Source organism: Paroedura picta, chromosome 10, assembly GCF_049243985.1.
Source record: "Paroedura picta isolate Pp20150507F chromosome 10, Ppicta_v3.0, whole genome shotgun sequence".
NCBI classification, from domain to species: domain Eukaryota; kingdom Metazoa; phylum Chordata; class Lepidosauria; order Squamata; family Gekkonidae; genus Paroedura; species Paroedura picta.
Window position 1 is genome coordinate 66,026,461 of NC_135378.1, and position 24,349 is coordinate 66,050,809.

A 24,349-nucleotide genomic window follows, 5' to 3' on the forward strand; every position below is an offset into this window, starting at 1 on the left:
TAATGAGCAAATAATTTATTAGAAAACATAATGAAGTTTTTTTCAAAGTACAGTTTATACAAACATTGCAAAAGAAACAATTTCAACTTGTGGTCAGTTTTACCCAGTTTAAACCAAAGAATCCCGTGTGCGACCAGAAAACACTTCTGTATATGTATTGGTGTCTGCATCACTATTTGTGCCCTGGACCTCATCCACTCATGTGGCCCTATAGATATACAACACTGGATGAATCAATGATTTTTGTGGATGAATCAATGATCTTTGTTGTTTGGTACTGTGGCAGGAAGCTGTGAGAATACTCTGACCCTTTGGATCTTGACTAGGCTCATGTAAACAATAATTCAAATAGTGTATCTAATAATGATAGGTGCCCCTCCTGTGTAGACCAAACAATTTTCACAACACCTTTAGGTTAGGGTATATATTTCTGCAAAGGTGAGGAAAACCCCACAGTTCTGAAGAAAAATCTGAAAACTAAAGAAGGTGTGTATGTGTTACATCCAAAAGTAGCTAATGACACCTGCCATTTTGCAGATATTGAGAAAAAAAACAAATCAGCTGCCATCATGAGCTACCTAAGTATCCAAGATGCTGTGTGAAGACATCAAAAAGACAAAGGGTATGAAATTGGCTAGGGAAGAAGAAACACCAAATAATGGGAAGGGTGTAAGTATGCAATTAAACAGGTTAGAAGGGGAAGAACAATTTTTTTAGCAAGGGGGGTAGGCAGGGGATCTTATTATTGTGCCGCCATGCTGTGATATTTTAAAGTCTTTTAATGGGAGTTTTAATGGGGTTTTAAGACACTGTAACCCACCACGAGCCATTTGGGAATGGCGGGAAATAAATCTAAATAATAATAATAATAATTAATAATAATAATAATAATTAGGTAGGTGGTGAAGGAGAACAAGCAGGATTTGGCTGACTGGTTACACATGAGTGGGACAAATGGATCATTAAGTGCAGGCTACTGAAGGTAAAACTGAGTTTCACTTTTCCCTATCAAGTCTCAGGTTTCCCTCTTGTAACTATATTTGAAGAACATTTTTTTCTCATAACATATAGTTTTGAAGAATAAATAATTTAGAACAAAGACATCCATGAATGTAGAACCTTATTATATGCTCCAACAATTAGCGTTTAATACCAATGGCCATACAGTGATTTGTCTTAAACTATATATTTTACACATACAAATGTACGTGCACACACAAGAGGTTTGGCAGGAGAAATCCTCTTGATGCCACCAGGGATTAATTCTCTTCAAAATGAACACGTGTGTAGTCGCAATTCAACTCTATCCCCCTTTCTGCGTATCTCCCATGCATTTCAATAGTGTTCGCACTGGAGCAGCACTGAAATTTCCCTGAAACTTCAAATATTAGAATTAGAACATATTAATCTAGTTCTTAATTTTTTTTCCTCTTTAGAATGTGGGACACTGCCTGTTTCAAAACAGAAATTGCAATTGTTTAGAAATCCTAAAATGGGGTCCGATAAATTTTCAGATATAATAACCATAACATTTGTCTCAGTGCATGCAACAAAATCATATGGACTACTTGTGCATATGGGATAATCTATTTCCATGGAACATGTATCTCTAAGAAGGTAACTTTTTTGTATACAGACTTGCCTTCCTTTCCTGAAATGAATGGGGCAGATATTCAAGTACACATCAAAGCCACAGTACCCAAAGAAGGCCTTGCCCCAGCCTGTAAAACCATTAGTCTTCATCTTGCATACTTTTTAGATAAGGGCACATTCAATAAACTGAGGTACCTTTCTAGTTAGAAATTTATGACAAACAAAAAAACCCAGCGAGAACAAATACTTCTCCCTTCATTAAAAAAGAAGCCCTTGGCATGCAGCGAGGTGTGCAGCGAGGTCCACATTTTCAATGTCAAACTAACTTCTCTGCAAATTTGATAAAGGATAATCACCATGCACATGGGTAAAGTCACGGTTCTTTCAGACCCAGGGGGACTGTCATGTTTGTAGAAAAAAATAAGGTATAAAAATGTCAGGTTGCAACATTCCCAAGTTAATACATGTTACGTTTAAACACACTGGTGTTGGGGTGGCATTTGGGCTTTTCCTTCGTAAAAATCACATGCAAATCGTTGCACTGGCCATCAACAACAGCAGTGGGGCAAAGCCTGAGCCAATAGTGCCCCCTTATGCCTCCCAAAAAGGAGCAGGTAGGAGAAAGTATGGGGAAGTCTAAGTGGAAAGGGGGCGTGAGCCAGTGTGGCAAGAAGGAAGCTTAAGTGAGTAGGGGTATGTGTGGGTGTGGGGAGTGCCTGGGCTAAACGGTGACAAGGTTGGGGGGGGGGAGAGATAAATTTGAGGAAGAGATGAAGGGAGCTGGAAGTAGAGAAAAGCTGGAGGGGATGAGGTGGAAAACGGAATTTCCTCTCTTCCACTGAGTGTTGATGGGTCCCGCTTTTGTGTTATTGATGAATTTGACTCCAGAAATTCATGCAGAATAGATATTGGAATACTGAAATTACAGCAAAATGCAACTGAAACACATCACTGCTAACATTATGAGTATTTATTTTATAATCTGCATTCCCTATTAAAAATTCTGCCATTATGTTGAAGAATTATCATTTTTTTTAAAAAGCCACCACTTGTTTTTGAATAGCATAGCAGCTGAAGCAGTGTTCCAAGAAAAAAAATTGGTCATGTGACCAGTAGCACTCAAACAAAATGTATTTTAAAAATTGCAAAATTATTTCTTCATATTTTCATCCTATTTATATGGCTTCACTTTTCTCTAATATCCCTACAACCCTTACTCAAATAATCTTTCACTTTCTAAGACATATAACCCGAGTCACAATAATTTAGACGCAGTACATGCACATGGCTTTACCAGGAAACATTCAGTAAGAAACAAAGTATGAGAGAAATGGAATAGATACCATGGTCTGGATTTTAAGATGGATAATCAAGAGCATTAACCATGCCTTATTAAGTGAAGCTGCACTGTTTTGTATTAGGCAGGAATATTTGAAAGCATGTTTCATGGTGGTTCTTGATTACCCTGGATACTCCTGCACATGATCACAATTGTGTCTAGGAAGGTTTGGTTCACCATAGCAGGAGCATTTTGGGTAATTACAAGCTGAGTTCATAATTGAGAGAAAGGTAAAGGTATCCCCTATGCAAGCACCGGGTCATGTCTGACCCTTGGGGTGATGCCCTCTAGCGTTTTCATGGCAGACTCAATACGGGGTGGTTTGCCAGTGCCTTCCCCATCAGAATTGAGATATTTAGGCCCAAATATTCTTTCCAAGGAATTTTGATCACACGACTGAAGAATTATAGGGAAGTGTTGGCTGTATGGCTTATACAGAACATACAGTGTTGGTTGTATGGCCTAAAATCTTCTTTGTTTTTGCACAAATATCAACATTTGTGTAATAAATTCCTGCATTCAATGACAGCATTTTTATTTTAGGTACTGTTATAATGATATCTCTTTGAAATTTGAAGAGACAATGGAAGCATGATGAGGGAAAGATGCTTTCAGGTTATCTGAAAAGCTCAAAACGACATATTCTTTTTATCTAATCATATGGAGCCTAGAAACCACAAGCAGATTTCCACTGACAAAATGGATCTTTCCTGCATACTCCTCCTGACCCCTTGAAAAGCCGCTTCTGAGAGTCATAGGGCTTTTGGGAACAAATGGCACCTGAAGCTTTAACTTGGAGGGAGAATCCACAAAAGCTGCAGGCCTCCCCCTTGTGCAAGGAAAAGAGTTTATCTGAATACAACTCATGGCATGAATGGCATCAGTCTGTGAGACAAATGAGATTTGCTTTGGCAGATGGTGTTAGTTCATACAGTCATGTAGGTACACTAAACTAAGTGCATAACAATTTAAGCTGGAAAAGAGTTTTACAGTAAAAAAATCATTAAAAGCATAAAAGCTTATACAAATTGGCCATTTAAAGTTCAGTTACCAATACAAAACATAGGTATCAAGTGAAAGCAGCCATAGCACAGATATAAAATTAGTGCCAACCATATATACATTTATACAAAGGTATTTCATACCAATAAGAAATGAAGCCCACAGGTACTACCTTAATTCTGTGGTCTCTGCTCATCCCAATACATTAAGTCCCACAGTCCTGTACTAAGATTCCCTGTACCCATCGTTCATGCTGAATCAGAAATGTTTAGATTCCTTTTAAACTGCAAAGATAAAGGCAACCTGAAAAAAAAAAGAGGGCGGACGTTGGCTACAGTGTTCAGCATAACAGCTTTTAATATATCTTTCCTGCTTGGCTAAGTACATAAATCCACCGAGATATGGCATCGTTGTTCGGCAGCCACACACCGTACTTTATTGTTGCACATAAATAATGACAAGGCACAGGACAGCGACTAGTCCAAGGGCTTGTAAACCAAGGAACCAGAGCATAACCCAGAAAAATATGACTATGACAGGTTCCACAATCCGTTCTCCAAAGTATATCCTTGTGAAGCCTATGCTGATGAGGCTTTTGTTGATCTCACCAAAGAGAGTACCCATCTTTTTATAGTCATCTATAACAGGTTCATCACTGTTGTTTCTTCCCTCCTGGACCTGCGGACAAGCAGATAAATCCATAATATATCAGTTCTATTTATAGAAACCCTATTTCTTTTACTTTATACTTCAAATTAAATAATGATTGAAAAAGATTTCAGGAGTCTTATTTTTTTTTAAGTATATCATTTAAATCACAGACATCTCATATACAGGACTCTTGTTGTTTCTCACAAGAGTGTTTGGCCAGTAGTAAAAGACCGTGCTTGTGTTATTTCAGATCCCAGAAGGAGCCACCGCAAAGAATTAAGAGGCCTCAAAAGTGACCGAAAGCAATAATTAATCCTCAGAACTAGAATGACTGAGACCAAACACATCAAGGGTAATGCCCTGATCTGCATAGCCCAGCCAAGTCTGATCACATCAAATTTTGGAAGCAGGACTGGCTGTGGTTAGTGTTGTTTTGGGAGGCCACCAAGGAAGTGCAGGGTTACATTACAAAGTCAAGCAATGACAAACCATCTCTTAACATCTCTTGCCTTGAAACCCCTGTGGGGTCACCATAGGTTGACTATGACTTGACGGAGTATCTACCACTAAACATGTCTGATGGTAGTGGAACCTATATGGTTGAATAGTTAAGAGCAAATTCAGACATCCTATACTGGATATAGTATTATTACTAAAATAATGCCAATACCCTGGTTTAAAGCTTATAATCTATCAAAGGAAAAAGAAGGGGCGAAGACTGGCAATTTGTTTGTTTGACTGCCTAAGAACTTTTGCCGATTGGCCAGATACAGAGCAAGAAACTTTGGTTGAGCAAATCAAGCTGTTGCAGTCATCTGGCTTTGCAGCACAGCCTCTCTTGTCTAAGAACCACCCCAGTCCACATTGTTTTTGCCATTCTGAACTGCCCAACTGAGTCACATGGTCAATAACCACAGGATAGGACAGTGAAATCACTTTTCCTCATTCGCTTCCCTATCATGTCAGCTGGGATGTAGATGTTTGATGGAGATAGGTAATGGTGAGCCTTAATGATTACCCTTGTAAGCTGACGATATAGGAAACATGCTTGATTCTGCTAATGGTTCCATTAGAAACAGCCACAGCTAAGAATGAAGCAGCTCATAAATATTTTAGCTAACAGGATCAATATGCCCATCAATAAAAGGCTGGCTGGTAAACAATAATGATACAGATTAAAAATCCACTATAACATTTCTGCAGATTGTAACCCTAGATTTGATATAGTCCCAAGTGTGATTCCTGTGCTGGTGAGGAGTTAGGGTGTACCTCGTTCAATGTCTCGGGAATCTGTTTTGTCATCTATGATCTTTGTTATTTATCTGAGGCCATTGAATGAGATAATCTGGAAATTTGTGATTGGATGTTGTCAGTATGCTCTATATTTAATTCCATATGCCCATAGATGCATTCATCACTGCTCTGGACCAGTGCTTCGAGGTATTGGTCAGGTGCTAATATAGAACAAGCTGAATTCAGAGAAAACAGAGGTAAAGTTGGTGGCTGGGGGAACAGATACACTTTTGCTGAATGCAGTGCAGTTGGCAGCTGGAACAAGACTGTTGAGGAGGTAAAGAGGATATTACCTTGAGAAGTTTTTAGGAGGCACTAGAAGGCCATTTTATTTGGCAGAGATTTTAATAGTGTATAAGCTGCAGGCATTTTCTTGGGAGGGACATATCTGCAGTTTTATTGTACTTTGTATGTTTTAAAATTTGGAACTGTTAGCTGCCTTGAGCCACAAGGGGGTGGAGGAATATAAACTAAATAAAATAGCAATTTGCGAGAGTTATTCCATTTGCTATATTCTAGTGAGTAACACCCCCTTCAAGGATCGCTGCCTTGTTGTGGCAAGGGGGCTTGCGTAGTTCAGTGAAGCTATGAGCTATGCCGTGCAGGGCCACCCAAGAGGGACAGGTCATAGCTGAGAGCTCTGACAAAAGGTGATCCACTGGAGAAGGCAATGGCAAACCACTCCAGTATCTTTGCCATGAAAACTCTATGGACAGTTCCAATAGACATAACGATATGACGCTGGAAGATGAGCCCCTCAGGTCGGAAGGTGTCCAATATGCTACTGGGGATGAGCAGACGGCTAGTACGAGTAGCGCCAGAATGAATGAAGCGGCTGGGCCAAAGCCGAAAGGACGCTCAGTTGTGGAAGTAACTGGTGGCGAAAAGACAGTCCGATGCTGTAAAGATTTTTATTCCATAGGAACCTGGAACGTCAGATCCATGAATCAAGGCAAGCTGGACGTGGTTAAACAAGAAATGAGAAGACTGAACATCGACATTTTAGGAATCAGTGAACTAAAATGGACAGGAATGGGTGAATTTAATTCAGATGACCATCAGGTATACTACTGTGGACAAGAATCTCGCAGAAGAAATGGAGTAGCATTCATAATCAATAAGAGAGTAGGAAAAGCAGTCTTGGGATACAATCCCCAAAATGACAGAATGATCTCAGTTCGAATCCAAGGCAAACCATTCAACATCACAGTGATCCAGGTCTACGCCCCAACCACTGCTGCTGAAGAGGATGAAGTTGATCAGTTCTATGAAGCCCTACAACACCTTCTAGAAGCAACGCCCAAAAATGATGTGCTTATCATCATGGGGGATTGGAATGCTAAAGTAGGAAGCCAAAAGATAACCGGGATAACAGGCAAGTTTGGCCTTGGAGTACAAAATGAAGCAGGGCACAGGCTGGTAGAATTTTGTCAAGAGAATACAATGGTCATAGCAAACACTCTTTTCCAGCAACCCAAGAGACGACTCTGCACATGGACATCACCAGATGGTCAACACAGAAATCAGATTGACTATGTGCTCTGCAGCCAAAGATGGAAAAGTTCTATCCAGTCAATAAAAACAAGACCAGGAGCTGATTGTGGTTCAGATCATGAGCTTCTTGTTGCAAAATTTAGGCTTAAATTGAAGGAAGTAGGGAAAAGCACTAGGCCACTCAGGTATGAACTAAATCATATCCCTGACGAATACACAGTGGAGGTGACAAATAGATTTAAGGAATTAGATCTGATAGACAGAGTGCCTGAAGAACTATGGACGGAGGTTCGCAACATTGTACAAGAGGTAGCAACTAAAACCATCCCAAAGAAAAAGAAATGCAAGAAATCAAAATGGCTGTCTGAGGAAGCTTTACAAATAGCTAAGGAGAGAAGGGAAGTGAAAGGCAAGGGAGAAAGAGAAAGATACACCCAATTGAATGCAGAATTCCAGAGAAAAGCTAGAAGAGATAAGAATGCCTTCTTAAATGAACAGTGCAAACAAATAGAAGAAAACAATAGAATGGGGAGGACCAGAGATCTTTTCAAGAAAATTGGAGATATGAAGAGAACGTTTCATGCAAAGATGGGTATGATAAGGGACCAAAATGGTAGGGACCTCACAGAAGCAGAAGAGATCAAACAAAGGTGGCAAAATTATACAGAAGAACTATACAAGAGCGAGCTTAACATCCCTGATGACCACAATGGGGTAGTTACTGACCTGGAGCCAGACATCCTGGAATGTGAAGTCAAATGGGCCTTAGGAAGTCTGAGCAACAATAAAGCTAGTGGTAGTGACAGCATTCCAGTTGAACTATTCAAAATCTTAAAGGACGATGCAGTAAAAGTGCTACACTCAATATGCCAGCAAATTTGGAAAACTCAACAATGGCCACAGGATTGGAAAAGGTCAGTTTACATTCCAATCCCAAAGAAGGGCAATGCCAAAGAATGTTCAAACTACCGCACCATCGCACTAATTTCTCATGCTAGCAAAGTTATGCTCAAAATCCTACAAGCTAGGCTCCAGCAATATGTGGACCGAGAACTTCCAGAAGTACAGGCAGGATTTCGAAGAGGCAGAGGAACTAGAGATCAAATTGCCAACATACGCTGGATCATGGAGAAAGCTAGGGAGTACCAGAAGAACGTCTACTTCTGCTTCATTGACTATGCTAAAGCCTTTGATTGTGTGGAGCACAACAAATTGTGGCAAGTTCTTAAAGAGATGGGAATACCAGAGCATCTTATTTGTCTCTTGAGAAATTTATATGCAGGTCAAGAAGCAACAGTGAGAACTGAACATGGAATCACTGACTGGTTCAAAATTGAGAAAGGAGTTCGGCAAGGCTGTATACTGTCGCCTTGCCTATTTAACTTGTATGCAGAGCACATCATGAGAAATGCGGGATTAGAGGAGTCACAAATTGGGATCAAGATTGCAGGGAGAAATATCAACAACCTCAGATATGCAGATGATACCACTCTAATGGCAGAAAGTGAAGAGGAACTAAAGAGCCTGTTGATGCGGGTGAAGGAGGAGAGTGCTAAAGTTGGCTTGAAACTCAACATCAAGAAAACAAAGATCATGGCATCCGTCCCTCTCAATTCCTGGCAAATAGAAGGGGAAGAAATGGAGATAGTGACAGATTTTATTTTCCTGGGCTCCAAGATCACTGCAGATGGGGACTGCAGCAAAGAAATTAAAAGACGCTTGCTCCTGGGGAGAAAAGCTATGGCAAATCTAGACAGCATCCTAAAAAGCAGAGACATCACCCTGCCAACAAAAGTGCATTTAGTCAAGGCTATGGTCTTCCCAGTTGCAATGTATGGCTGCGAAAGTTGGACCATAAGGAAGGCCGAGCGTCGAAGAATTGAGGCTTTTGAACTCTGGTGCTGGAGAAGACTCTTGCGAGTCCCTTGGACTGCAAGGCGAACAAACCAGTCAGTCCTAGAGGAGATCAGCCCTGACTGCTCCTTAGAAGGCCAGATCCTGAAGATGAAACTCAAATATTTTGGCCACCTCATGAGAAGGAAGGACTCCCTGGAGAAGAGCCTAATGCTGGGAGAGATCGAGGGCAAAAGAAGAAGGGGACGACAGAGAATGAGGTGGATGGATGGAGTCACTGAAGCAGTAGGTGCAAACTTAAATGGACTCCGGGGAATGGTAGAGGACAGGAAGGCCTGGAGGATCATTGTCCATGGGGTCGCGATGGGTCGGACACGACTTCGCACATAACAACAAAGTGAGTAACAGTCTGCAAATGTCAAGTAATGAATCAATAAGATCAAGAGATATGAATCTTCAGAATATAACTCTTTTTCCCTTCTAAAGAACTAGAAGTGGAAAGTTTAACATTCCTCATTATAATGAAGAACACCACTGAAAAGATCCCTGGTCCACTAACAAATGGCCAGTTCTATACTGTACTAGCAGTTAAAAGAACAAAACCTCTCCAGAACATTAATGGGGATCTACAACCTCGGAATGGTTGAGGACAGGAAGGCCTGGAGGATCATTGTCCATGGGGTCGCAATGGGTCGGACACTTCGCACCTAACAACAACAACATAGCCTCCCACTCACAGGCCTTGAATGACAGGCTGGTCCTTGCATGCAATTCTTGAACATGCAACTACTCAGCAGTAACCTAATGGAGAAACCCAATAGATTCACCCCTGTAACAAACTGCCTCTTGTGGCCATTCCTTACATGTCCAGGATAATGCTGATCACCACTTTGGAATTGGGAAGAATTTTTCCTCCAGGCCAGATTGGTTCAGGAGGGTAACACCCAGCCCTGTGTTTCCAAATCCTTTTCCTTATCCACTCAAAAAGCATACACAGGAAGCAGAACCATTAGCCATACCACCAAGGGATCGATCACTAAACTAATATGCTACAATGTGCCAGCAATAGCTTTCTGCCATTTACATTACCAAACAACCCCTATGCGAGTGAATAAATGGCTACAATGCAGAATAAATGGCTACGATGCAGATCTTAAATGGAAACACTTCTCCATTTCTTTATGTTAAAGACAATTCAGTACTTGGGACTCAGTTTTGAACTTGGAGAAACATAATCTAGTTTCAATATTATTATCAACTCTTATTATTATTATTAGTTATTATTCAGTAATAGCAAGCATTAATACTTAAGCATTCCAATGTCTTTATATTGATGCTTTGTATCGATATATGGACTGGGAATCCACTTCATCCTGATATAGCATTATCACTTGCAATCCGCACCAAACTGTTTGCAGTCCAGGCCAATCACCTATGAAATTGCCAGTGTTATCAAAATGACCCCCCTCCAAAAGAAAGAAAAGAAAGTAAGGTCTTGCTATATCACATCATTGATATTTTGGGGGTTCTCCATGGAATTGTTACTGGGGGCATGGGTGTGTGTGACCTGAAACAGACCTATTCTGTGTAGAGAACCAGAATAGATCTGGGGAAGAGACCTGGCTTCAAACCCCTGCTGAGTTACAACACTCACAGGAAAGAGACATGTTCACTTCTCTTCCTGTACACATTTAAGATTGACATGGAAGTGTCACAGACTGTGCCTCTCTTGAATTCCTTGGCCTTTGAGCTCCATTGTTCACATCTGTTTCACATGCCACTTTCTGCTGACTAAGGATTCAGTAAATGTATCTGATGAAACCTTTTGCCAGCACAAACTCTTGTTTCGTGGAAACAGCCAGCAATGTGCTTTCATTATATCCTGCCTTTCCTCTTGGTTCAAGTTGGCTTACCATAATAGTTTAACATCCCCAGACAAAATCACAAATAAAATAACAACCCCCCCAACCCCTCCCTTGCTTTTGGCAGCAAAGGAGCTGGCCACCAGGGCAAATCCCCAACCTGTGACTGGAGGTGAAAAAGAGGCTGAATTTGAATCATTTTGTATATCAACTCAAATCCCAGTGTGAAAGATACCAGCAATCTTTGGAGCCACTGCTGAACAACAGACTACAAAAAGTTTATACTTGCACAGGAAGTCTCAAAACAAGCTGCGAGGAATTCTCCATAAAGTTAGAACACAATACTACAGAATTTATGGAAAAGCCCAGAATATCACAAATAAGACTGATTCTGCAACAGATGTAAAATGAAGTCTACTATGATTTAAGCTGGTGGTCCCCAACCACCGGGCCGCGGCCCGGTGCTGGGCCGCAAAGGCACTGGCACTGGGCCACGGCTCCCTCTCCCCGCCCTCCCAGTAAGAAACTTACCAGGCCACAAGCTTGCAGCCCAGCAAGCTTCTTACTGTGGGAGGGGGGGAGAGGGAAGCAGGGCCGTGCATGCGCCATGTGTGACCGAAAACGCACATGCGCGGCACTTTCGCGCAGGGTGCAGTCAGAAAAGCTGGCCACACCCTGATTGTCCCTGCACCTACAGCTCCTGCCCTCCCTCTCTGGATGCTAGCCACTTTGCTCTCAGACACTGCAGGAGCCAGTGCATGAAAGAGAGACACAGAGAGCCCTGCCAAACTGCAAACCAGCCCTGATTACCTGCTATGGCTCCTGCTGCGAGAGAGAGACAGAGAGAGCAGCCCAAATGAGCCCTCATTCCCTGCTACAAACCGCCCTGCTTACCTCCTATGGCTTCTGCTGTGTGTGTGTGTGAGAGAGAGAGACTTGCAATGGGCTTTCTTGCTAGTATTTATATATGTTACAATGGAATGGTCTGCTCCCCCCCCGCAATATTTGTGAGTTAGTTTATTCTCATGATAAGGAATCTCTGCTCTGTTAGAATTGCAGGCTGCCTGAGCTCCCTTATGAATCCAGCTGCTGCCTTCTCTATATCTTAAGGTTACCAGTTCTGAGTTGGAAAATACCTGGAGCTTTTGGGAATGGAGGCTGGGGCTTGGGGAAAGAAGGGACTTTAATGGGAGTTTAATGCCATAGAGTCCACTTTCCAAAGTGGCCATTTCCTCCAGGAGAACTGACCTCTGACACCTAGAGATCAGTTGCAATCCCAGGAGATTTCCAGTCATCACCAGGAGAATGGTAACCCTAATGTATCTGCTTGGTAATAAATTTATATTGTTTTGTACGTCCCACTTCTGTCTCAACCTGAGACCAGGAACCTGAGTAAGTGACCGATTCCTGACCTGTGAGCAAAAGGGACCATCTCTCTCACACACAGAAGATTACTGAATCCGTAGCCAATTAGACATTGCTACTCAAGACAGCTAAATGGAACCTCCATATTCAGAGGCAGGATTTCACAGAATATTAAATACTGATGACTCATCATTAATGCCTCGACATTTTCCCCACTATGGCCTTCACAGCTTTAGAGTTCATTTCAGAGTACAAAACTTAACAATGCATTTCCTAAAATATAAGAGAGAATTATGCACAGCTGTGGCTTTATATCTCTGTGTACATAAGAATAAAGATAGCAAAGCTTGAACAGTCAAGAATGACATTTGGCAAGTAGTAAATGGCTTGTATTTCAACTGGAAGGAAAAACAAGAACAAGATTAATCTGTTACTGTTGACCAGAAAGATAAGGAATGAATTCACATCAGAAAGCAAGCAGCCACTATACAAAATTATTTAGCTGTTATGGCAATAAACATCCAGATATGATGTCATTTACAGGAAATAAAAGCTAGGGATTTGCCAAAAGTTGTTATGGCAACTGAGCTCTTAAGTAGTAACTGTACTAATCTAATTCCACACAGTTGGACTCCAACTCAGTCAAATCTTTATGAAACATCTTAAAATATTTTCCTTAAAATAAAAGCCAACTTCACAAAGCATTGACTGAAACAAGAACCTAAACAAACTACAAGTTACCTTTAATATTTAGCTCACTTGCAAAGGTGTTAAAGGTAGAAAGAAGTGCAAGTGTCAAGTTGAATTTGGGACTTGCACAAGTCCAACATATTTCAGTGTACCTCAGACCTGACCTGCAGTCTGCACTGAACATGCATGAACATCAGAATTCAGGCCTTTGCAAACAGCTATAAGTTGCACTGCCACTATCTTGCATCACATTGCTTCTCTATAAACAGGAACTTGCAGTAGGCCATCAATCCTCCTGTACCAGAAACTGACTTTGCATTTAAGGCAGGGGTAGTCAAACTGCGGCCCTCCAGATGTCCATGGTCTACAATTCCCAGGAGCCCCCTGCCAGCATTCGCTGGCAGGGGGCTCCTGGGAACTGTAGTCCATGGACATCTGGAGGGCCGCAGTTTGACTACCCCTGATTTAAGGTCTTTTCCAAACAATAAAAACCACAGATGTTTTCCTCCCCAGAACTATGTTTATACTAGCCCTAATTCAGTGCAATATTTCGTGGATGGAATGGTAGTTCTTGTTGCCGGTTATGCAAATTATGCAATGCACACATTTGTCAGCTGACTTAAACAGAGTTATTCAACCCCAAACACTAAAAGGGGGAGAAAAACACTGAAAACCTATGAAACAGGGTGTTATGTTATTGTTAGGACAATATTTATCATTAGAAGGAACTAAAGGAACTACCCCATGCTGGAATGTGGGAGGGGACACTCTTAATGATCCATCCCTTCTCATACAAATAGAACAAAATGTTTAACAGAGGACAGCAAGAGAGTTTCGTTTGTTTTGGTTCTCTTTTGACATTTTTCTCATTTCAACAATATTCAATAGTTGAAGATGCTGCTGAGCTCGTGACCTGAACCGGTCTCAATGGTAGCTGAACACAAACCCTTTTCTGGCTTTCCTATTGTCACGGCCCCTATTTATGTACACTTGATCCCCCACAGCACCCCACGGTCAATGTGCAGGTTTTTGTACCCTACTGACTGCTCAGTCTCATAGAATCATAGAATGATTGTTGGAAGGGACCTCATGGGTCATCTAGTCCAACCCCCTGCACTATGCAGGATGCTCATCCACTGTAACCTGCCACCCCCTTAAGACTTCACAGAATCAGCCTCTCCGTCCTCTGTTTAAAAACCTACCACATTCTGAGGAAGCCTGTTCCATGGAGAAACCGCTCTAACTGTCAGGAACTTCTTCCTGATGTTTAGACGGAATTTCTTTTGAATTACTTTCATCCCAGTGGTTCTGGTCCATCCCTCCAGGGCCAGAGAGAACAACTCTGCTCCATCCTCTATATGGCAGCCTTTTAAATAGTGGAAGATGGACATCAAATCCCCTCTCAATCGTCTCCTCTCCAGGCTAAACAGACCAAGCTCCCCCCCAACCTTTCTTCATACGTCTTGGTCTCCATGATGTCTGAGCTGCAGGAAAGGACAATATTTGAGAATAAAGCCAGGGAATTAAGATCAGACTGTGTGCCATTAAGAGGTTATTATTAGAGGAAAGAGCCTGGTTTCCACGAGAACTCTGACCCATTCTAATCGAAGGCTCTGGTCTGGGCACCTCTGGGACTCATTGATTCTCTAGCCATGATTAAAGACCAGGAATTTTAGGATAATAACCCTCTCATACTGCTCAGGAATCGCACAGTACAGACTTCTCCAGACACCTAAAAAAATGCACAACCAGAACCCCACGCCTGACACACCACTTCCAGATACTAATCATAGAATCATAGAGTTGGAAGGGGCCATACAGGCCATCTAGTCCAGTGGTCCCCAACCTTTTTTCGGCTGGGGACTGGCAGACGGCCACGCCCACACATCGTGCATGCGCACCTGCGGCCCTGATTCCCTCTCCCCCAATACCGCAGTAAGAAGCATCCCGGGCTGCAAGCTTGCGGCCCGGGAAGTTTTTTACTGAGGGGGGGCGGGGAGAGGGAACCGCGGCCCGGCGCCCTGGCGCCCTGGCCTTCGTGGCCCGGCACCGGGTCACGGACCGCAGGTTGGGGACCACTGATCTAGTCCAACTCCCTGCTCATAGGTAACAATACGTCCCAAATCCAACAATCATTCTATGATTCTATGAGACTGAGCAGTCAGTAGGGTAAAAAACATGTTCATAGTCATACCTGCTGCATAGGTAACTTGATAATCTCAGACAAGCCCATCTCCCATGAGCATTCACCACCCAAAAATATTCTAATCATCCAACTACAGCTCAGATCTTGACATTCCTTCCAATAAGAATGCAAGTACAAATGTTTCTCCATTAGCATATGAAACTCAAATTGCCCAGTGACTGGCTGGATCAAAAAGCTTGGCCCAACAGCAAAGTGGATTCAAAACTGCAGCCAATAACATTTGACCATAGTAGTAAATGCTCGCAGCCCTGTTCACTTGATCCTATGAATACAGATACATCCTGCCTATTTGTGCATACTTGCCAATGAATAAAACTGGGGACTAGTGAGGTTTATATTGCATGTTTGGCTGTATTGACTATAACATGAGAATTAATCATATACAAAGAACAATCAAGTGTACACTGTATACAATTTGTATGTGTGCTCACTATAACTTGAGGTCAAGGCTTAGGTTAAAAGGATACAGGAATGGTACTCTGATAGTCTCTGTCTCAGATTGTTCCTCCACCAGTTCAGGATACAACACAAGGCTGAAGGTGTGAAATTAAGACCCCCTCCCCAGCATTGCTCCACCATCACAGACACTCACAGCTTAGCATATTCCCTACAAAAGTAATATATCGCTTTACGTTTTCATAAGTTTTTCTGTTATATGTTGGCAGATTATAAACTCAGTTACTGTGGTCTCTGTCTTTCCCCACAATTCCACCTAAATGTTCTGAGTAATGCTCACTTAAAACCAAGCCCAAAGAAACTCCAAAGTCTGAAGGCCAAAGATATGTGATCCCTTGCTTCTCTGGTAACACAAACCCTGCCAACCTCCATAAATCAATGGTTTCTTTTGCCTTCCAAGCAGTCAACAGACATAGAGCAATAAGTATTAAAGGTGGTTTTTCTTGCTCTGTATCAGCCATATCATCTTTACATGCGTGTAATAAATTAGCATATGAAATTAAGGGAGGGAGGCTCATTCTGCAAGGCATAGGAATTCATACCAGGCCATCAGCAATATATGTGACACAGCCTCCGTTAACAGATTTTAAAGTTCTAAAAAATGATGTTATTTGCATTATACTTCACAACAGGAACAGTCCCTTCCAACTCTATGGTTCATAATGAATTCACAGTGCAAGATACCCCTTTTCCCTTTCATAATTTCTGGTGGTTAGTTTTGTTTCTTTATAACAGGGGTAGTCAAACTGCAGCCCTCCAGATGTCCATGGACTACAATTCCCATGAGCCCCTGCCAGCATTCGCTGGCAGGGGCACATGGGAATTGTAGTCCATGGACATCTGAAGGGCTGCAGTTTGACTGCCCCTGCTTTATAAAGATTCTTTCTGAATGTGAGCATGTGGAGAGTGACAGGTTCTGCTCTGCTGTCATGTGGAATAAGATACAGTTTGGGTTATACTTTTTGTTGCATTGACTTGGGCAGATCTTTTGCCATATGCTTATACCACAGATCCCAAATGAGCATGACTGTGTGTGGCTAAACCACCATTTAATGAAACCCTTACAGCTTCATCCTAAGCAGAGTTACACCCTTCCAAACTCACTGAAGTCAACTGGGCTTGGAAGGCCATAGCTCTGTTTAGGATGGCATGGCTAATGGAAGGTTCCTGATCACACACCTTCCCAAGTTTCTCCCCAAGTAAGAAAGAACAGAGAGCTGATTCAACTCTGATTGCTTTGCCCTTGCTGCAGTTGTTTTACTTTTGATGCTGAATGGAACAAGGATATCACAATTATCTGGCCGCAGTGCTGTATTAAAAAATAAAAATTTGAAGATATCACAAGACACAAGACGGGTGCGATTTTTGGCCGAAAATAAAGGGAACTTGCAAACAGTTTTAAAGCACTTCTGTGGAGGGACTGTAGCCGGAGAAGCCTCGCTGGTTTGTTGCTTTCCCCGCTCGCTCCGAGGAAAAAAAATGGCGATCGCTTCGCCGGAAGTTCGGAAGAGAGAGCCAGGGGGAGGGACTTTGTTGCAGCCACTACATTGAGAATGCACAGGTCTTTTTTGCAAGTGTTGTAGGTTTCTGGATTCACCGGAAATCGCTACAACGAAGCGATTTTAGCGCTAGTGTTGCAGGACTGTTGCAGATTTTGTGTTACGTCATGTGGAACAGCAAATTAGTAGCGTTTACCATTTGTAAGCTTTCTGTTACTTTGAACTCGTGCGGAATTGCCCAGAGCTTTGACACAAAACTATCCAAATAGAGTGGATCTTCTATTAGTAATTAAAAAAATTAACTGACACTTCTGCTTCTGATGGGTTACAGCTTGATCTCATTAAACTTAAAGTTCATTTAGCTACATATGCTATATTTTCATTTGTGCAATATAACTATAATTAGTGGAAAGAAACTGAACTGTTGCATCTGTATGGTTGCTGATCTACTGGGCAGGATTGCTCTCAGGTTTTCCTAAGAAGGGGGTATCTGTATAATTTCTCTTCCATTGCCTCTTTTCCATATCCTTCACTCTCGATGTGGCTATGCCTACTTCCTTATGCTAGAACTTGGGCTGTGTTACAGAAACCAAGCTTGACTGATTGGAAGTCACAGGTGGGAGATGTATCTCTTTAGGAGCAGATATCCTTTCAAACACCAACCTATTTTTCCACAAAGCCTTTGTGATGAAAGAATTATAGGAAGCTCTGAATAACCTACACTGAACCCCAGGAAGGACTGTTGTATTTATTTATGGGGTTCCGGCAAATTACCTAATAGTCTATTAATAGATATTAATACAACATAGCTTAAAGACAGGATGGCCAGATGCCCTGAAGAAAAATGTCCTGTCCCTTTAATGGAGGCTTAATGTATAGACCTGGGCAGCCAAAGTTGTTCATGATACAGAGGTAGATATCATCCCCTTAAAGCCTTTGTTAGAGGGAGAGAACAGTGTTTCTCCAGGCAACAGGCAGCCCTACTTAAAGTTGACCGAAGATGAATACAACCCAGCATCTTTTGAGCTATGATCCGGTGAACCTGGGACTAAGTACCAATTTACGCAGTGGGACTTACAAGCAATATGCATAGGATCAGACTTAAGAGCTGAACAAATGTTACCAAAGGAAAGCTTGCCACATTCACTACACCATAAATATATATGGATTTCATGAATGGAAATACAGAATATTTGTTTAAACACCTCTAAGCCATATTCCTGTTCCCTGTCATGCCCCCACAGTGGTGAACATTAAAGTATTTAAAATACAAATACATATAAACACTTAAAACAATTTAAAACACATATAAACATGAACTCATTAAAATGTACAAACAGGGAAGAAGACTAATAGGAGTTATGAGGGGCCACCAAACAAAACAAAACAGCCTTCATCAGCTGGCAGATTGCAGCAACAGGCAATCTCCCTGGGAAGGCGGTCCAAAGTTTCAGAACCATGACTGAGAAGGTCTTTTCTCAAGTTGCCTCCCACCTAGCCTCAGATGGTGGGAGCACACGAAGCAGGGCTTCTGAAGATGACTGGGGTTGGCGGGTCGTCTGATATGGTCCCTACTCCAGTGATTGGACCCAGTCTAGTCACTATTCTGGCAGCAGGATTCTATATCAATTGTTGCTATTGGACTGAGTAAACAGAAAATTTTCCAATACTATATTTCTCCATGGAAAATTTACCATCCCACAGAAGTTGATATGCTCCCAGCTTCCAAACAGTGATTTGGAAAATCTAGCCTGAACAGCAAGGGTATTGATCCACATGAAAGGGTGTGCGTTTCAGTTTGTATGTGAGAAGCTGAGACAGGTGATTCAGTAGTTGACATCTAAAAGCACATGGTGCTTGTACTTTCAGAAGTTTTAAAAGAGAGCTGCAATGAAACGAAACACCAAGATAAGAAAGGTAAACTTCAGTTTAATTGTAATTTCATATTATATGGTGACATGTGGAATTGTTGTTGTTATGTGCAAAGTCGTGCCCGACCCATCGCGACCCCATGGACAATGATCCTCCAGGCCTTCCTGTCCTCTACCATTTCCCGGAGTCCATGTAAGTTTGCACCTACTGCTTCAGTGACTCCATCCAGCTACCTCATTCTCTGTCGTCCCCTTCTTCTTTTGCCCTCGATCGCTCCCAGCATTAGGCTCTTCTCCAGGGAGTCCTTCCTTCTCATGAGGTGGCCAAAGTATTTGTGGAATAGCTCCTTTAATAAACACTGGTCGGATTTATTGGGCTTTCTCTTTGAACTGAAGTCAGTGTTGCCATCTGTGACAAAGCGACATCCATGGCCCCTTTCAGCTTAAGGTGCCATTGGACTTTTATTGTAGCTTAGTTTTGTGCGCCATCTCTACCGGACCTGCAAGTGGCTTCTGTATAGCTACAGTCAAGCTGTTTCCACACACAGCTCAGTTAATGTTGAAATGATTCCCTTAGAAAAAGAGAGGAAGAACCCACTGGATTTGGCAATCCTGTCAAACTGAAAGGGGCCATGGATGTTGCTTTGTCACAGATGGCAACAATAAATCCAACCAGTGTTTCAGCCTGGAGAAAAGGAGGTTGAGAGGGGACATGATAGCCCTCTTAAAGTATTTGAAAGGGTGTCACTTAGAGGAGGGCAGGATGCTGTTCCCATTGGCTGCAGAGGTGAGGACACGCAGTAATGGGTTTAAACTACAAGTACAACGATATAGGCTAGATATCAGGAAAAAAATTTTCACAGTCAGAGTAGTTCAGCAATGGAATAGGCTGCCTAAGGCGGTGGTGAGCTCCTCCTCACTGGCAGTCTTCAAGCAAAGGTTGGATACACACTTTTCTTGGGTGCTTTAGGATGCTTAGGGCTGATCCTGCGTTGAGCAGGAGGTTGGACTAGATGGCCTGTATGGCCCCTTCCAACTCTATGATTCTATTAAAGGAGCTATTCCACATGTCACCATATAATATGAAATTACAGTTAAACTGAAGTTTACCTTTCCCACCTTACTGTTTCATTTCACTGCAGCTCTTTCTTTTAAAACCTCTGAAAGTGCAAACACCATGTGCCTTGAGATGTCAGCTACTGAATCACCTTCTCACATACAAACCGAAATGCACTCCCCTTCATGTGGATCAATACCCTTGCTGTTCTGGCGAGATTTTCCAAATCACTGTTTGGAACCTGGGAACAGCTTAGGTCACATTGCACATCTTGTGCCCCTATAAACAAACTCCCTAAGTAGGAAGTGTTGATTCTTGAGGTCAGCTTCAAGATCAGGTTGGAAACCTATACCTTCTTGTTTTCTCCCAGCCTTTGTATTGTGCACCAAAACATGGTGCTTTGGGATTCAGCATGCAAGAGCACAGTTACCAAGGGCAATTACTAATGCTATCTTTGCATATTTTAACAGATGTATTGTTTACAGTAGATACGATGTTTTGGATGGTGGGAAAGCTGGTAAATGTTTAGAACTAATCATGACATCACTGGAGACTGCGTTACTCAGCCAGCTACCTCCTGTAAATTTTACATTGTGTCCATGGCAAAGAATTAGCGCACACATTCAAAAGACAGAACACCATACTGCAATTAGACCAGAAAGAGGCATTGCCCTGTCAGTATGATGTGGATCGTAATTATTACGATTGCACTATATTAATTGTTGATATGATACAATGTAGCTGGAAAGACTTTGGAAAATGAAGGCCCAGTAATTCAACAGAGCTGGTTGTTATTGGAAGACATAGCTGAGGGTTTTTAGAGATTAAAATTTCAGGGAATGCTGAGGCATGATAAGCATTCAGAAAGTTCAGCTGATCTCATGACTATGTGCAGCATGGGCCTCTGGGATAAGTAGCTGCTTGTAATGAAACACCGTTTCCACTAAGCAGAAGCCAACAATACACCTCTGCCCCCTTCTATGTAGAATTTCAGTATGTAGTGTTTCAGATATCTTCAGAGGGGGCATGTTATTATGACTGCACATGTACAGATGGGCAAACAAAAAACAGGCAAATACAAGATACATTCTATTCCCTATTAATTCAAACGACCATTCATAAACACTATCTCGAGTCACAACTTTACACTTGCATCGGAAGAGGAATACTTTAGCATCCTATTACTGCCCCATCCACTTCCTTCCTGTAGAGGCAAGATTTTCCCTCCATTTTTCTTTCCATTTACTGACTGATTCACCCTGGTAATGTGTTTTCTTTGCTGAAGAACTCTGGCTGTCCCATCCCATGCAGTATGATAGTTTGGCTGTTGGCTTTGCCCAGGAACTTGAAAGAATAAGTAGCCAACTTTAACAACTTAAATGGCACGACAGGCACTTTCAAATTAAAAAATAACAAACTAGTTCACATAGAGAGGTGAAATCAGGAGGGAAATTATTGAGGTAAAACAAGTACATGGACAGGCTTTAGTTTTTATGTTTCAGGATAATGAGAATTTCTTAAGCTTTTCAAAGTGACTGAAATCTTTATGGTCAGAAGCTTTTGTTCCAGTGATTTCCCTAAACACTTCAGTGTACTTTCTTTGAGTATTCTCTTTCTCTTTTAGTTTCCAGAAGGCTGATACAGCCTTTCCAGTACCGAAAGGTTTCTACAGGCAATTTCTAACTATACCAGACCAGGGATTGTTGGACTCTTCAGGGATAACTCTGTTTGACTGGGTGAGGAATGTCCTTCTCTCTTTAAAAGATCTATCACCTTTCCTTGGCCTGAATGGGAGTCCTCATCTACTTCCCAAACTTCTTTGTCAACTTTGCCCCAGCTCTCTGTCTGTGTTAAACTGCTCTCAGCTAAGGCTGATATCAGACTCAACTCAGCCAAGGCAGAAATCTGTCACCTCAGCATGTAGCTCTCAAGTCGTTCTCTGCTCAGCTGTGGCTAACCAATCAGATCTTTTGGAACAGCCTGTGACCCAAGACACTTTGGCTCTGTGAAGAATTCTTTGCAGTCTTTTTATGAGTTCACAGTGTGTGTAAGCTTTTTAATAACTGTAGTATTTCACACACCTCTTAACCACAATTAAGCCTTTTAACACTCTGTATTACCAACATTTGCGTGGTACCCGATTTGTGTCTGCCTTAAAAACAAACCCAAAAAAAAGGCTACTGGGGCTAAATGGACCCCAGAGAGCCCATATCTGAATGGGGCAGGGGGAAAGCGCATGCAGAGAGCAGAACCTATTCCTCACCCAGTACCATCACCTTCCAGGGGTAGTCAAACTGCGGCCCTCCAGATGTCCATGGACTACAATTCCCATGAGCCCCAGCCAGCAAATGCTGGCTGGGGCTCATGGGAATTGTAGTCCATGGACATCTGGAGGGCCGCAGTTTGACTACCCCTGTACCATAGCTGCCCCTCTCCCACTATTGCCTAGCAACTTTCTCCAGGCAGCTCCACAACCATAATCTCAATAAGAACAGTCAACAGAAATCATTAGCTTTACACCTTAACCACAGCAGCTTGCAAGAGAAGGGCGTGGCGCTTTTGCACGGTCTGGCAGGCCAATTTTCACAGGATTGTTTCCCACAAACAGACAGGAAACACACAAACTTAAGAGAGGGAAGTGCCTCACCCAGAAGAACAACGGCTTTTGGCCACCATCGCGGGCGGGCGGGGCGGCGGACGGACCGGCTTTAAAGAAGAGGCCTTTGATTCCAGCCCCCCCCCCCCCCGAAATCTCCGCGCCGCCAAAGCTCAGCCAAGACAGCTGTGGCAGGCAGGCCCTGCGAGGGCGTGTCCTTCAGGCAGGTGGGTGCCTTGTCTGGGCGGCCCGGGCATGTGCCCTCGCACCTCCCCATCTCCCAGAGCGGTGGCGGGATAGCCTCCGGCCAGAAGGCAGAGGGGGAAATCCAGCCTTCAGGAGCAATGGTCGCTCACCTGCTGCTCGTCTTCTGGCGGTGGCGGCGGCTGGTGCTGCTGCTGTGGCCGCCTCTGCCGGGCTGCCGCTCTCCCCCCGAGCGCCAGCAGCGATGGCGCCGGCTCCCGCTCCCACTCCCTCTCCAGGACACACTTGGGCGCCGGCAGCAGGAGCTCCTCGGTCGAGCCCATTGGCTGCGTGGCGGCGGGGGCCCAGCCGAGCGAGGCTGCAGGGCGCGGGGCAGCTCCGGGCGGCGGCCAGGCGACCAGGGGCGCGGGCAGCCCGAGCCAGGGAGAGAAGCGGCGCGAGGGTCTGGCGCGCTGCTCCGGCAGCCCGAAGCCACCGCCTTGCAGGGCGTGTCCGGAGCGCCGTCACGGCGGCGGCGGAGGGCGGGAGGCAAGGAGGCGGGTGCGTGGCCGCGAGGGCGGAGGGGCGAGGGCGCGCCGCTGGGCACCTGCGGAGGCTGCTTCACCTGCCGCCTCTTGGCCTTCGCGCCCGGGGCAGCCATGCAGGGACACAGCCTCGGCTCGCTCTACAACCCAAGCCCCCGGGCGGGCGGGCGGGCCTCTGCGCATTGACGGGGCGCCGCTTCTGCCTCCGCAGGGATCCCTCCGAGTGTTTCCAGAGGGGCGACGCTGACAGCCGCCCCCTGCTGGCTTCGTGGGCTCCGAGGCTGCCCGCCGCGAGAGGCGGCCTATGGTGGGGGAGCAGCAGGGCGACAGCAGAGGAGCTGGAGGCTGGCCAGGGCGAGTGGGCGAGGAGGCTGCGAGGGGAGACCAGCAGACTGGGGTGCAGCTAGAGAGGCGCCTCTCCTTCGCGCCCGGGATGCGTCTTCCCCCCATTCTCCGCTCACAGGCTTTAAAACATGTGGCTGTGCGCTCTATTCCCCCGTGCTGCCTGGGCTCTCTCCTTTTACCAATGCGGATCCTTATGCACTTACAAGTGATGAAGGTGCCCCCCCCCCCGCATCCTCTCATCGTGGCACCTGGGTTAAAGGATGGCCTTCTCATTTGGCCAGTACAAGCCTGGCCCACCTTTAATACACATGTCAATAACACAGAAATCTTACAGTAAATTTTAGCCCATCCTGTGTGGTTGGGAAAAATGGCGGCCGAGGCCAGTAGTTTGGAGCTTTCACCCCAGCAGTGGCCACCGAAGGGCTTAATTTTAGGTTGTGAGGTTGCA

General features: G+C 43.7%; 1 protein-coding gene across 1 annotated transcript; it reads right to left on the reverse strand.

The window, feature by feature from the left end:
- Nucleotides 1-23,498, reverse strand: FAM241A (family with sequence similarity 241 member A). Its single transcript, XM_077300597.1, has 2 exons — nucleotides 23,185-23,498; nucleotides 1-4,612 (listed from the first exon to the last, which is right to left on the reverse strand). The coding sequence occupies exons 1-2, from the start codon at nucleotides 23,353-23,355 to the stop codon at nucleotides 4,370-4,372; spliced, it is 414 nt and encodes a 137-aa protein (XP_077156712.1). The 5' UTR covers nucleotides 23,356-23,498; the 3' UTR covers nucleotides 1-4,369.
- Nucleotides 23,499-24,349: the final 851 nt, after the last annotated feature.